Source organism: Natator depressus, chromosome 3 (genome assembly GCF_965152275.1).
Source record: "Natator depressus isolate rNatDep1 chromosome 3, rNatDep2.hap1, whole genome shotgun sequence".
In the NCBI taxonomy this organism is placed as follows: Eukaryota; Metazoa; Chordata; order Testudines; family Cheloniidae; genus Natator; species Natator depressus.
The window spans coordinates 159225127-159239745 of NC_134236.1; the positions used below are offsets into that span (position 1 = coordinate 159225127).

Genomic DNA, 14619 nt, shown 5'->3' on the forward strand with positions numbered 1-14619 from the left:
CCAACACAGCTTAATGAAAAATATGGACCACAAAAGTTGGATGACACAGGTGACTGGCAGTAGGACACAGATCAACTCACTGACTGAAATCTATGAACAGTAAAAAGCCTTGTTACCAACATCTCTGTAGTATGTACCCTTGCTGGAAGTCTCCACAAGTCAAATGAACCAGGGGGATAGCAGATTGCGATGTTAGTGGCATTTCATGGCTAGTTTGCCAAATTGACTATTATGCTCTGGACTTTTCTCCCAAGGACTAAATGCATTTCTAATTTAGTCTAACTTTAAAGAAGATCATATTTATAAGAAACAGTGGGATCTTAAGCTTACAGTAAAACTCCATCCTAATGATCATGTCCACAGTAGAACACTACTGTTAAATTTAGTACTGAAAGGCAGATTGAGAATACACCTTCTGACATGTTGCCTGTCTACATAACGGCTTCCAGGAACAATATCTGGAGAAAACTATTAGCCTACTTCATTTGTCCCCTGTATCCATTTTGCTTGCAGAGAGCATATTTAAATCTGTCCTTAGTTCTGTACTGTAGGCTTTTCCTGTATGCAAACCACCCTATAGGACAGGGCTTCTCAAACTTCATTGTACCATGACCCCCTTCTGACAACAAAAATTACTACATGACCCCAGGAGGGGGGACGAAAGCCTAAGCCCACCGAAGCCTCGCTGACCCAGGGGGCGGGGGAAGAGGGGGGGGAGCCAAAGCCCCACTGCCCTGGGCAGGGGTGGGGTGTGGTATCAAAGCTGAACCTCAAGGGCTTCAGTCCCAGGCAGGGGGCCTACAACCTGAAGCCCTCGAGCTTCGGCCCTGGGCGGCGGGGCTTGGATTTAAGCTTATGCCTCAGCCCCAGGAAGGCTAATGCCAGCCCTGGCGACCCCATTGAAACAGGATCATGACCCATTTTGGGGTCCCGACCCACAGTTTGAGAACTGCTGCTCTAGGAGAGGATAGCCTTGTGCTTTAGTGCACAAGAATGCTTAAGAAAGGTGCAGTAGGTTTAACACAAACTACTCTAAAAACACTATGTTGTTCTAATACTTGTAAACTTTAAGATCATTTGAAGTACCTATTAAAAAAATCCTCAGCATTATGGTGGCAGGTATAGGTCAGTTTTTGTCCAGATTTAGGAGTTTTACATTTTATATGCCACTATCCTTAGTTTTGTAAGAGTATTACGCTTGCTTTACTTCAGAAATATGTACACAATCTTAGACCTCCATGCACACCCATCCTCAACATCACACTCATTAAACAGGATGAGGAAGTAAAGTTGAAATAGAAACCAGTGCTTTTGTGGGGAACAGGACGGAAGGCGGGGGGAGGACACAAAAACAAACTCAGTCTTGTTGACATGACAAAATATCCAAGCAATAAGACTTCATTAGAACCTTTGTCTTGGTTTGAATGTATTTTGCTGACGTCAAACCTTACAGGCCAGAACTCAAGATGGCAAACGGCAGTTCGACATGCTAAAATATCTTCCAATAATACATAACATTCTACTGAAAGAATAATTTAATGGAATAAACTAACTTTGTGGGTATTTATGAAACCTTTGGCAAAAAACTGGGAATTCCATTCCTTTTAAGTAGCAACATTACCAGTTAAGTTTGAGAACCCAATTGTTTCTATTAAAAAAATAGAGCAGATAACTAGTATTTAAGTACAGCATTTACACTCAGTTTGCAAGCTCTTTTCTTTTAAAGGTTTGGAGTTGACCAAAATATTAGCGTAGGAGAAAACTCAGTTACAGTAGTAGAATGGTTATATACAGGAAGTCAGTTTGGCATTTAACCAAATGGAGTTCAGTTCACAACAGTATACAGTATCTATTCAAAGCAAGTGTCCAACTACAACATTTTGGTCTTCAAGCAGGAAGCGTTCAAGAGAAGAGTAAACAGAATCTACCATTAAACAAAGGTAGCAATAAGAAACATTGCTTCCTAAGCCACATGCGTGTCAAGACTGACTACATTCTTTTGCTTTGATGTTTAAGGTATAAGTTTGGTAAACATGTTAGCATTTGTGAATTCAAGTTGTTACAGTCTATTTTTTTTTTTTTTAAATTAAAGTGAATGTAACATTGGCAAGTACTAAGACTTGGACACTGAAGTAATTTATCTACAGAACAGGTCACATCCTGGGCATTACATGAGGCATGCTAGAGAGGACACTATGGAAGCTTCCACAGTGTCCTCTCTAGCATGCCTCAACTCTGCCCTGGAAGTCAAACCTCTACCAGCAAGAAGGAAGTTCAACCTCTCTGCGAACTACTTTTAAATATGACCTTGATTCTTTTTATATGAACACTTGCCTGATAACTGGATTGGGACCTTCCAACTTCACATAGGCTACTGAACAGTTTTCAGATGGTGAGAATCTGATGAATGACAACTTTGTATCTGAACCAGCAATCTAGAATGTGTTCTGTGGAACCATTATGCACAGGCTTTTAGAAGTGTTATACACCTTATGGCCATAATATTAAAAGCTAGAAACCTTTTACATAAAAACTTGCTAGTTGCACAGTATTACACAAAATTTTTGGCAATTTTAATTTAGAAGATGTTTGTTCTATTTCTAAATTCTGTTATAATATATCATTAGATGTAAAAGGTTATTAGATCCAGTTTTACAGTTATCGTATTAGTGGGTCAGATTAATATACATTTTCTCATTTGTGAAAATACACCAGCACAGGTATATGAATGCAAATAAGATCAAGACATGCTCTCACTTTCCAGAGGGATACACTTGTTACCTTTCATTTTCAAATTAGAGTATTGTAGATTTACAAAAGAAAATATTTACAGGTTAAAGTATGTTAAGCAAGACTAGTAAGAATATTTTCCATGGAGGATATATTTTTCTTGCTTAATTTTCAAAAATAAATAGAGGCTTTCCACTGAAAGCATTTATTTTCCTAGTTATCTGAAGTGGAGTCTAGGGCGAGGAAAAAAATGCTTCAGACTTTTCATAGTCCACTTCGTTACATAAAACATATCCTGTCCCAAATGTTTGCTCAAATCCAAGTGATATTTTCTTCCCGTGAAATATGACTGGAGCTTTCATTTTATTTTCAGCAATTCAGTCTGTTTCCATGGCAGCACTGCGGGATTCCTTAGCTACCATGAGTCGCATTAGCTGACTGTGGAATTTCTCAATCTTCTTTACATCTTGAGCCTGGTCTGTTCTATATAGCAGACACTGTCAAAAGAAAGTTAGTGAATATCAGGTTTTATTTCAAGCTATTCAAATCTGTGATGATTTATAGTTTCAATATTAATTTCACATATTTCTGACACCAGAAAGATTACACTACAAAATGAAAGACTTCAAGGACTCTGATCAATGCCATCTGTACTGTGTCCCACACGTGAAGGGGCAACATAAAGCTACCCTTAACTTCCAACTCTGACAAATTACTCAATTATTTAATATATAAAATAAATCAATCTTCCTTTGCATCCCCCATATAAAGTGTCTGCATTAACACTGCAAACTCAATGCTAGGGACTGCTTTCTGTTTTGAAAAAAATCAAGCATACAGTTTGCACTTAGAAGTCCACTGTTCTAAAGCCTTATTGTAACTTGCAAAAATCTTGGGTGCCGTAAGGCTAGCATTGAATACAGTGCATTATATTCAACATTGTATACAGATAAAATTCTGAAATTATAATCTGTGTAACACTAAGAGAAAACAATCTGGAATAAATTAATATATGCCTACTTAACATCTTTTTAGTACTGACATTCCTTAGAGCACTATGCATAACATTCTGGATAATATTAAACAGCTGTAGTTTACATCTACTCTAAACTCATATTAATATAGTTTTGTCTTTCCCCTTTAGCAATGTGCTGTACATGTTTACATTCTATTTGAAGTGTGAATATTCTAGCGGTCAGATCAAGTTTAATGAGCTTGCGTCCCTCAGTCTAACTTGTCTCATGCTTACACAAGCACTACTGAGCTTTCAAGTATCTTCTACAAAGGACCACAATCCAGGTGGTTAGCACAAAAACCCTTGAACTACAGTCTAATTGTAGAATGAAAAACTTAAGCAGGATACAAAAGATTGAGGTTTGATTCAGAGAAATGGTGTATTTTAACACTAAAGGGGGTTTATATTTATTCTCTTGCCTAAACTTTCCTGCAAAGGCTAAGGTCTCTTTTCATAATGAGAGGAGTTCTCAACAAACAACAAAAACCACACAATCTCAGCAGCAGGCCAAAAGCTGCCCTGTGATGGAAGAAATTGTTGTGGTAACACATGAAACAGATTCTTTCCTTTTGGTGTTCTGTAATCACCAAAGCGGATTTTTTGAACTAGAAATTATTCTTTCCTTGCATTTCCCCAGCTTAGATCTTCATACTTTTAGGGATATACTTATTTTGTCACTAGCAGTGCTAGATTAAGCATTGCTTAGAAGTGAACAAAATTCAAGATTTTTTCGTCTTTGGAGATAGTGCATTGTCTCTATGATCAAGATGTATTTCCCTATAGAGAAGCTTTGAAGAATCAGAGAACCACCTGGCTGATTAAGATAAGGAGAAGTTCTCTTCATGTGAGGTTTTCCCTCCCCATTGCACATTATGAACAGAAATAAGATGCCACTGTCTGATCATCATAATTACATACTAGACACTAGTACTGATGCATGGCAAACTGGAATTTTAAAATTTACTGCAGCTAGAGGCCACAAATACTTTTGTTTGCCTAAGAGGCAGCTCATGGATTTGGGGATACCAGCTGAAACAGCAGGTGACTTGGAATATAGCCAACATTTCTGTCAAGAATGATTAGTTCCCTCTGTCTGTATAGCATGACTACAACAAAACCCAGCTGTCCAGATTGATTTAGCAAAGGAATAAAAATAGAAAGCTTCAGTCTCCAGGGCTGTCAATAAAGCAGCTTTACCCGCATTAAATTCACATCAAAACTTCTTTAAACTAAGGCATGCAGTACAGAACCTACTTCAGTCTTTCCACAGCTATACTGCCTCTGCAGAGTGAACAGCAGTAAAACTTGCCTTTGTCAGTAAAGTTGACTACACTGATCTGGTGACACAAGCAGATGAGTGTAAAGAGGAAGTGTTTTAAACTACATTAAGCTCAGGATTCAACTTACCCCAAATTTCCTACTTTGTGGGATTTCTCCTAACAAATCTGTCTTTTCAATTAAGAATGCCCCTAATTCAACATCCCTCTAGCGTTCAGAGCCCATCCCTTGTACTGTAATTAGCCATCCACAGATGCCTGACTATTTCTCCTCCACAGTCTGGTCTCTGTGACACTGACCAACTCTTCTAGGAGGAGCCTACACAGACTAGATGGATTTAGTTTGCCTCAACCCTGAAGAAACAGTATCTTAAAAGGCAAACTACTAGCAATATGAACTATTGGACTGTTACACGTGCTGTTCGCCTTCTTTATTGTTCTGTGTGTTGCCCTTTCCTCTTGCTCCTACACTCCTCCCTTTCCTAAACATCCCTCCAGCATGTTTGGACAGAAGTCAGCTAGAGGAGACACTAAATACTAAAGCCGTTTAAAAAAAAAAGCCCTGCTGTATTCTAATTCAGGGGAGGAAAGGTTACAAGAATGTGTGAGAAATACTCCCAAGAGATGCCACTGAACATATAGCTGATCATATGGTATTGTCATAAAAGATGCAGGCTCTAACATCAACTTTTTAATTCAGTCTGATTTATTGGGGTTATACAGGACATTTGAGTAAGAGAGAAGTAGGCTTAAATTTGAAAGAACTATTGACCCCTCCTTAGAGAGCAGCCTGAGACTGGACAACACTTTCTACCCCCAACTTCTCCCCTGCCTCCCATTGCTCCAGACCTCTGCAATATCCCCTGCAGCTCTTGAGTCCAGCTCCTACTGCATTCTTTCCATCCACCTTTTAATGTGTCTGCTGCTCTTCAATCCCTGTGTCCTGTCTAGCCCCTAAACCAGAGTGACAGCCATTTTACCTGTAGGCATAGCTGTAGTTTAACTGAAAACAGTGGGAAGTGGCAGCCTACTATATTAAGGGCAGCTTTTCCACATGCATATGGGCTACCATTTCCCTGTCTATCTTGCTAGCTTCAGTCCCATTGAAAGTAACAGGAGATGGGGCCACTTTGAATAAGGGAAATTTTGTGAGTTGGCAGCCTTTCATCATGTTTTCAGATGACTTAAAACACCCCCCAAAAAAATCACAAGAGTCATGATAAAATAATTAGAGTTGGCAATACTGCATTCATAGAGACCCCTATGAAAAGTGGAGTAGCCAGATACCTGGGTTATTTCTCCAAGCTTCTGTGGGGTGTTGGGTGAGAGGATCAATATCTAGAATTTTGTGCGTGTTTGCAGTTTGTCTTTTCCTCACTTCAGTGAAGTTTCTTGATTGTGTTATAAAACATACTCCACTGAAAGTCTCCCTTATTTACATTTTATGCCAACAAACAAACATGTACATTAAATATTTAAAAGTTTTAGACTTTCAGGACAGTTCAACACCAGAAATTTTTGCCAATACAACATCAGGAAGGGATATGGGGCTTGTTTGGTTTTTTTTGGTTTTTGTTTTTTTTGGTGGGGGGGGGGGGGATTTCTCTGCTGGCAAAAGCCCTACTGCAGATGGAGTTAACACACCATAAAAAAGTGCTTTTGCCAGTCGAGCTTATTTTACTCAAAGCAGTGTAAGTTATACTGCCAAAAGCCCTTTTATGGTGGTATAAGTGGTCTCTACACTAGGAGGGTTTGCCAGAATAGCTATACCAGCAAACCTTTTCTAGTGTAGACCTAGCCTTATTCATTTCCCCTCTCTCTGGTAGTGGTTCTTTGTTTTTCTCATTACCACACAAACTAAAGAAAGGAGTTACCTTTAACTGCAAGACTTTTATACAAGCAAAATAAGAATAGCAGCATTTTCAGTTATATCCCTCAAAAGAAACCCAATAAGTTCCCTTAAAGGGAAATAAGGACCCAATCCTATTCTCCTTGAAATCATTAGGAACTTTGTTTCAGACTCAGTGGGTGCAGAATGGGGTACCAAGCTAGCATCCGAGGCTCTCAAACACACACTCTGAGTACAAAAAGCTTGGTGGTTTGAGAAAGTTAGCTTACAGAACCATCTGTATATGAAGTTCTCAATAGCAATTTTTACACTCAAATTAAATGATAGACGGTCTTAAAATACAAGCTTGCAGAATCAAGCTTTACGGTCACAACATTCTTTACTTACAACTACATCATCTGTTACTTTGATACACAGATTCCCATCACAGTGTCGGTATTTAAGAACCACACGCACCTGAAATGAGAAAACATTTTAGGAATTACTGATAGACAAGGTTTTCACATCACACAAAGATTTTCTAGCATAGAACAACTTAATATTTAAAAGGTGTTATTCTACATTTAATTCAGTTTGGTCAAGAAAACTACTTGTCAATTCGTGATCCATTTCACTTAGAACCCATGCATTACCAAAATGTTTACTGTTTGATTCCTCAATGCTCAGGAAAGTTTTTGTTTCAACAAAAAGGGGGGTTTCCTCCCCCCCCGCCTTTTTTTTTTTTTTAAAGTAGTTTACATTTAACACTTTACTGTACTTGCTTTTTATTTGTGTGGTTATTTCATAACTTTGGTGTTCATAACTGAGGTTCTACTGTAGAAGATCAGCATGGTTAGATCCAAGTCAGACTGGGGGGGAAAATATCTTTTTATTTACAACATCGCTCCCCAGGTGTCCAACACTGAGTCAAGGAGTGCTTTGGGTCTGGTATAAGAGAGGCCATGGGGGAAAGGAATGTTACAGGTTTGATACCAAGGATATGTCTACACAGCAAAGAAAAATCTGTGTCTAGTCTGTGCCAGCAGGCTCAGGCGGTTTGCTTGCTGTGTAGGCATCTGGGTTATGGGACCCTCCCATCCCGCAGGACCCTAGAGCCCAGGCTCCAGCCCAAGCCCGGAAGCCTACACAGCAAGGACACAGCTCTGCAGCCTGAGCCGGCTGGCATAGGCTAGCCATAGGAGTTTTTTTTTTTTTTTTTTTTTTTTGCTGTGCAGACATTCTCCAAGAGAGATAGGTAGGATGGGGGAGGATTAATTACAACTGGGAATTATCCAGCTACCCATTTGCTTTGTGGAATGGAGGTCATTACGGGACTGGCTCAGAAAAGGGACCAGAAATGCTATGATCATCACATGCTTAAGGGTAAACATTTCTTCTAAGTCAGGATTTGTCTCATATACTGTCACTCTAACATGCAAGGAAAGCTGCCAGGCTCCCCCACTTTGAGGTCTCCAAGTGGTCTGAGGTCAAGACGACTAGATAGGTAGTGTAATAAGAGACTCGTAGGGTCAACTACTTTCTACACCAGTTTTAAGATCAAATGGTCCTTGTTGCAACCCACATAATCCATGGCATCTGCAATACACTTAGTCATATCTTCAGGGAAGGAGGACTTCATAAAGGCAAAATAATTTTAGAGGAGACCAATTAAAACTGTTGAGACATCCCTTGTCTCCCCACCCCCACAGCCATGTTAGTGGGGACATATACTAAAGAAAACTATGCTTAACTTAAAATGTTCCATTCAACTTTTCAGAGCGATTCTCACATTGGAATGAATTGAAAAAATTCATTTTTGCTACTGGCTGTGGTAAATGTGGAAGGGGTCAGCTCAACATTATGCTATTAATTTCTGCAGTATCTAAACCTTAATATTAAAAAAGGTTTTAGCCACTGTGGTAAAGAAATCCTTCCAAATACCAACCAAGGAAGTTATTTGAGTTTAATGAGTCGGTGGGCAGATTATTCCAATGCCTCTGCTGTTAATTGTTTTCCCAACCAGAAACTGATAAGGCTATCAGTTTCAAATCTGCTAAAATCAGAACCCTATGGACAACAATGAAACCAGAAAGAATTCTCAATTTCACCCGGCTGCTTCTTGGAAAAGAGGGAAGCACTTTGAAGGAATTGCATTCTATGATATCCCCAGCTATTGAAGGCATCTGCCCTCTGATTAAGCCTGTCTGCAGGCTTGGATCCTTTTGGATTCCTCAATGTATTCAATACCCCAAAACCATTTTGGCAAAAGAAGTCCATTTCCATCTACATCTGGCCAGAAGACTGTACTCCATCCTACTGAATGTAGGACTGCCCATGGTGATCCATGCATTTGTGACCTCCAGATTTGATTTCAACTTATTTCTAGAAATGAAGCCATATACACCTTGAAAGAGTTCCAAATGGTACAGGACACGGCAATCTGGTCATTATTAACACACAACCCTGGTGCTTCACTCTCTGCAATGGTACCGCATTAAATAAAAAAAAGCAGTTCAAGGTCCTTGTCTTCTTAGTTCCTCCTCACAGGACTAGCCTTAGTTACTCAAGAGATTGCCTCTCCCTTGACTATGACAGTTACATTCCACTGGAACAAGAGGGGAAAAGGAAAGATCATATTTCTAAATACTTTTGAGGCTCTCTGATTCTACAGGACGTGTCTCATGTGATTACTTAGATGAGATGGAAGGGTAGAATAGCAGAGATTATTAGAACAGCCAGAGGAGGACACCCCCCACACAGCAAAGCAGCGAAAACCCCATATCCTTGCAGAAGTCAGGTGGTTCTAGGATATATGGGAGAAGACAGCTGCTTCTTTACAGAAGCCAAAAGGACAGCTGGGTGGGTAGGAGGGTAGTTTTAAATAAACTTATCAGACAGACACTTACTAGTCAGTGACAGAAAGACTCCTGAGCAAGGTTCAGGAATGGCATCTCAGAAGAACTCCAGCACCCTCTCCTTCACAAGTACTAGTAGAAACAGATTTTTACCAGGACCTAACTGGTTTTCCTCCACCATGAACTTCCACATCAGCCTCTGGCTTGGTAGGTGTTCAGTAAATTTTGTAAATCCCAACTATCAACATTGAAATAATCTTAAAAACCAGATAGGTATAATCCAAGTACCCAAGGCAGTTAGTTTCTTGTTTATGAAGATATCCTTTAAACAGATTTAACCCAGTATGCAATATTAGTGCAAGAAGACAGTTGCATATAATGGAACCTAGCAATTACTATCCTCCTTTTCCTTTCAAGAGAAGGAATCTAATAAACTGGAGCTATACTGGCCTTAGTATACCCACGGGGAGGAGAGGAGGGGAGAGAAGAGATGAAGTGAGCTGTAGCTCACGAAAACTTATGCTCAAATAACTTTTGAAATGTTTACCACAAACCACTTTCAGCATTTGCCAAATCAAATCTTAAATGCCTGCTTACTGAAAAGCATTATGCTTTTATGCTAAGATTTTTTTTTGGTTTTTTTTTTTTTAGACTCCTTTCTTTCCTCCCTGCCATTGAACCCCCTCCCCAAAGAATATTAGCATAGACCTTGAAAAATCCACTCATCCATAGCAAATAGGAAGCTTTCCTGGCAAGTGCCATCAACTTCCACAGAATCTAACCTTTCATTTAAAAAAAATATATATATTTATTTCTAATTCTTATAGTTCTAGAGAACCTTCCAAATGATAGCATTGCATTGTCTTGCATTTAGTTATTTTCCTATATCTGCAGAAAATAGTTCCAATACCCATCATGTTGCTCACAGTTTCACTCTGCTGCTCTGGGAAAGCTAAGAGGGATCACCTTTGCAGTTGCTCTTCAGAACTCTTTGGGAAACAGTTAAACTGACAAGTATCAGGTCAATTTCATACTGCTGTAGCTCAGCAAAGCTGAGCAGAGGCAGACACTGAGGGAGTAGTCAAGCAGAAACTTGACAAGAAGCAAAGTAGTGGGCTGATGTGCCCCTGGGAGCTAAAAAACTGAGGAATCGTGTAAGATAGAGATCATTCCTCCATTACATAAGCAAAGAGCTTGAGGAAGGGGTAGAGCAGGACAGACCTTACCCACTTTCACAGTGAAAGACAGCTCTGGAGGGGATGGAGTGCAGAGGAAAAGGCCTCAGAAGAATGCTCCTTTCCAGCAACCCAAACAGGTTTGGCCAAGGAGGGGTGTGCAGTAGATTTACTGAACTCCTCCTGACCGGGGCGGGGCAGGGCAGGGAAGCAGAGTACTGGAATTTACTTGAGCACTGTTCCTGGACAGTAGCCGTTTTCCTCCCTAACCCCATTGTCACCAGAGTATAACTAGCCTTTAGTCCTCCAGACTGGTGTCCAGCAAGATTACAATCCAGGTGTGTAGGGATAGGGACAAATGTATTATTTGGATGAGTAGAAGAGTACTGTGGTGAACGTATATGCAAGGAAATAGAAAGATTTGACAGAAGAAAGGAGAAACTATGGGGAAGGGAGAACACAATCTAGGGAAGGATCAGGAAGAGCAAAAAAAACAATAAAAGGAACAACAAGGAAAAAAGCTTGGAATGATGTCAAAATATGACAAAAGCAAGAAAGGGCATTTAAATATAGGTTTCATTTTTAAATGTAACAAGTTGTAATATACACATCAGGGCATATGGCTTTGGAGGTCATAGCCACAGGAGCAAGGCAGCATATATATTGTTCACTCTAGCTAACAGGTTTCAAGTACATTTTTCTAAGCTCTAAATTAGCAAGTACAAGGGCAATAGCAGAAACAGCACCGCACGCTTTGCCTCCCTTCTTCTTGGGGCACACTAGATAAAACATAACAGTCACCAGAAAAACTCTGGTCAGAGTGACATTCAGTCATATTAAAATGGTTCATGCTGCATTGTGTCAGTTATAGTGTCACTGTAGGTGGACATTCCCACTAAGATTTCCATGTAACCCAAATGGAGAAACACTTCCCTTATAAATAAACAGTAGTAACAGTACACAGATTCCACTCTGCTCCACAAGTCACCTATTCAAAACTCCATTGGAGGCTGCTGCAGTGTCATTGTCAAGTGACAGACAACTATAGACTGGATTTGATGTAATGCAGCCAACCTAAAAATGAACATTACTTCAGTGGAAAATGAAGCTATTGAACTGATTATAGTATTGCACAGGACTTGCCTATACAACAGCTGCTATTAAAGAACTTTGCAATATCAATCTTATCTCAAGAAAATAAAAATATCCTATTCCTAGAAGGCAATAGCAAGAAGTTTAATGTAACAATTTCCTTTTTGAAGTACTAATGCCAGATTTCAAATACAAAGAGCAGTTACACAGAGTTATCGGACCTCAACATTAAAACTTCTCTTTTCAAGAATTAGAGAAGGATTCTCATCTGCTCAAGGTGTAGTGAGCAATATATCACCAGAAGGAATTATTCCAATAATTAACTTGTGGGAGACCCACACTATTCTAACACAGCAGGCGCTGACTAGGAAACTGTTGAGTTTAGTACTCCTTCCTGAAGTCACTTCATTTTCCTGAAAAAAAGTTACATAACTTAATTATACTGCACACAATAATGGCATCCTCTGCATTACTATGAAGGAATAAATGGGCCAAAATATGGAGCTGCCATATTGAAATTCACACAAGCTTCTAACAAGAGTAACAATACATACATTCTGTATTTAAAGCTTTAACACATAAATAGCAGGGCACTGATCCTGAACATGCTATGTTCAAATACAGCTGTCAGACCAGTTACCAAAACATCAAATATGACTACAGCTATGACATTTAAGAGGCCCAAGCGTGCTATATAACCCATTTTGCCATCAGATGGATTAAATGTGTTGTTAAAGTAAAAATGTTATTAAAGTAAGTTTTAGTTACGAGAATACTTATTTCATTTTACAGTTTGTTACAAAATTAGATTTTGCTTTAAGATAAAGTTCTCTAATATTAGTCTTTAAATATTGTGACATATATCATAAAAACTAAATATATACAGCTTGACTGAGTGATCATTAATACCCTGATCCTCCATATAGGCAGTGCATTGGGCCGACACAGAATCCCACTGAAGTCAATAAGGTCTGCCTATGAACAGCCCCATTAAAGGATCAGGGTGTAAGGTGGCTCATGATAACCATTCAAGAGTATTTGAAAGTACAAATAATTTCTCCCTTCTCAGAGTTAAGTCTAAGGTCATAGAACAAGTAGTAATGGAGTGAAACTAAAACAAGAGCATTAAGATGATTCTGAAAGAAAACTTCCAGATAGTGAGATATGGGTGCGTCATTGTTATGAAGCACTGTGCGCTCAACAGAAGCAAGACTGGTGACTCCAATATCGGAAGAACCAATCCCACCTCACCTCAGAGTGGGAGGAAGGCAGACACACCAAATCTAGGCCTTTAAGAGTTTGTGTGTTTGGAGGAATAAGACCGACCAAAAGAATCAGTATGAAGCGCAAAGAGCAGACTGCACCGATGGCTTCGTGGCATATCGGCGTAACCAGGCAGATTCACGTTTCATGGACACTACGCGAGTGCCAGGCTACCCCAGGGGTGGGCTATTCCTGCCATGCCACCTGCAGCGACTCAGGCTCTTCCCAGCAGCGGGCAATTGTGTTGGGAGACCCTGGGCATCGGCTGGCTCTAGGGTGACGGGACTGTCTCTATGCAATCGGAACAATCCCGACATTTGAGGCTTTTTCTTATATAGGCTCCTATTTTTAACACTTGCTGTCTGGTCACCCTAGCCGGCTCCGTGCTCTGCTCGGGAACGCAGCAGGCGGCTGGCTGGGGGAGGCGCCCCACGCAGTCACCCGAACGGGTCTCCAGAATCGCTGGGCTCGCCGTCAGCCCAGCCTCCGGCCACTCTCAGGGGAGCTCGCTCGCTCGTCCAGGACTCGCAAAGCAGGGGCCTCGCCCGCCCAGACCGGTCTCTAAAGGGGACGGGGACCGCCCCCTGGGCGCTCTCCGCCCGCCCCCCGTACCTTCATGGGGTCGGCGAGGTAGAGCTTCTCAGCGGCACGGCTGAACTCCTCCCAGGTCTGGTAGTGCGGCATGGCGGGAACAGATCCTCCGGACCGGCTCGGACTCGCTCTCACAGCTCAGCACTCCCTCCCTAGCGCACACGCAGCAAGATGGCGCGGGGGATAGAGCGATGCTCTGTATCGCGCCTCTCTAATGGGTGGCAAGAAAGACTGTCCAATCGCAAAGCACATTATTGAGAGGTCCCCTCCCCTGACAGCGGAAGTGCGGGCATGGGGAGGGTCTATCCGGCTTGTGGAGAGTAGCTGCTCCAGGCAGCCGTGTCACAGCGCCACTTGCAGGCCTGGCGGGACAGAACTACCCAGGCAGCCTCCTCCACCCAAAGAGCCCCTCCCGCTTTGCCGCCTGTCGGGAGGCGAGCGCACTCATTGGCTACTGCTCCACCCAGTCTGCCGATGGCTGTAACCCTGAGGCGTGAAGGCGGCTCCCGAAGTCGCTGGTTCTAATCTCAGGCTGGATCCCGCTGCGGGGCTCAGGTGTGTATCCCTCAGCCAGGCCTCCAGGTGGCTGTATTCTTGCGGGCCCCAGCCCGGGTGAGTGGCTGAGCATGGGTCAGCTGCGGGGTTGAGGCTCAGGCCCAGGGCGCGTGGCTTCAAGTCCTTGGGGAACTGTGTAGTAGTGGCTGCCTCTGTGGCTGCCCCAGCTGCTAGGGTCAGGAGACTCTGTGAGAATCTGCCCTAGATCATATCAAACTGTCTTTTCTGTCCGCCTTCC

General features: G+C 41.4%; 1 protein-coding gene across 1 annotated transcript; it reads right to left on the minus strand.

The window, feature by feature from the left end:
- Positions 1-2235: 2235 nt before the first annotated feature.
- Positions 2236-14040, minus strand: SRP9 (signal recognition particle 9). The gene is made up of 3 exons (XM_074947104.1): positions 13848-14040; positions 7259-7327; positions 2236-3227 (listed from the first exon to the last, which is right to left on the minus strand). Exons 1-3 carry the CDS (start codon positions 13917-13919, stop codon positions 3108-3110), a joined length of 261 nt encoding a protein of 86 aa, XP_074803205.1. The 5' UTR covers positions 13920-14040; the 3' UTR covers positions 2236-3107.
- Positions 14041-14619: the final 579 nt, after the last annotated feature.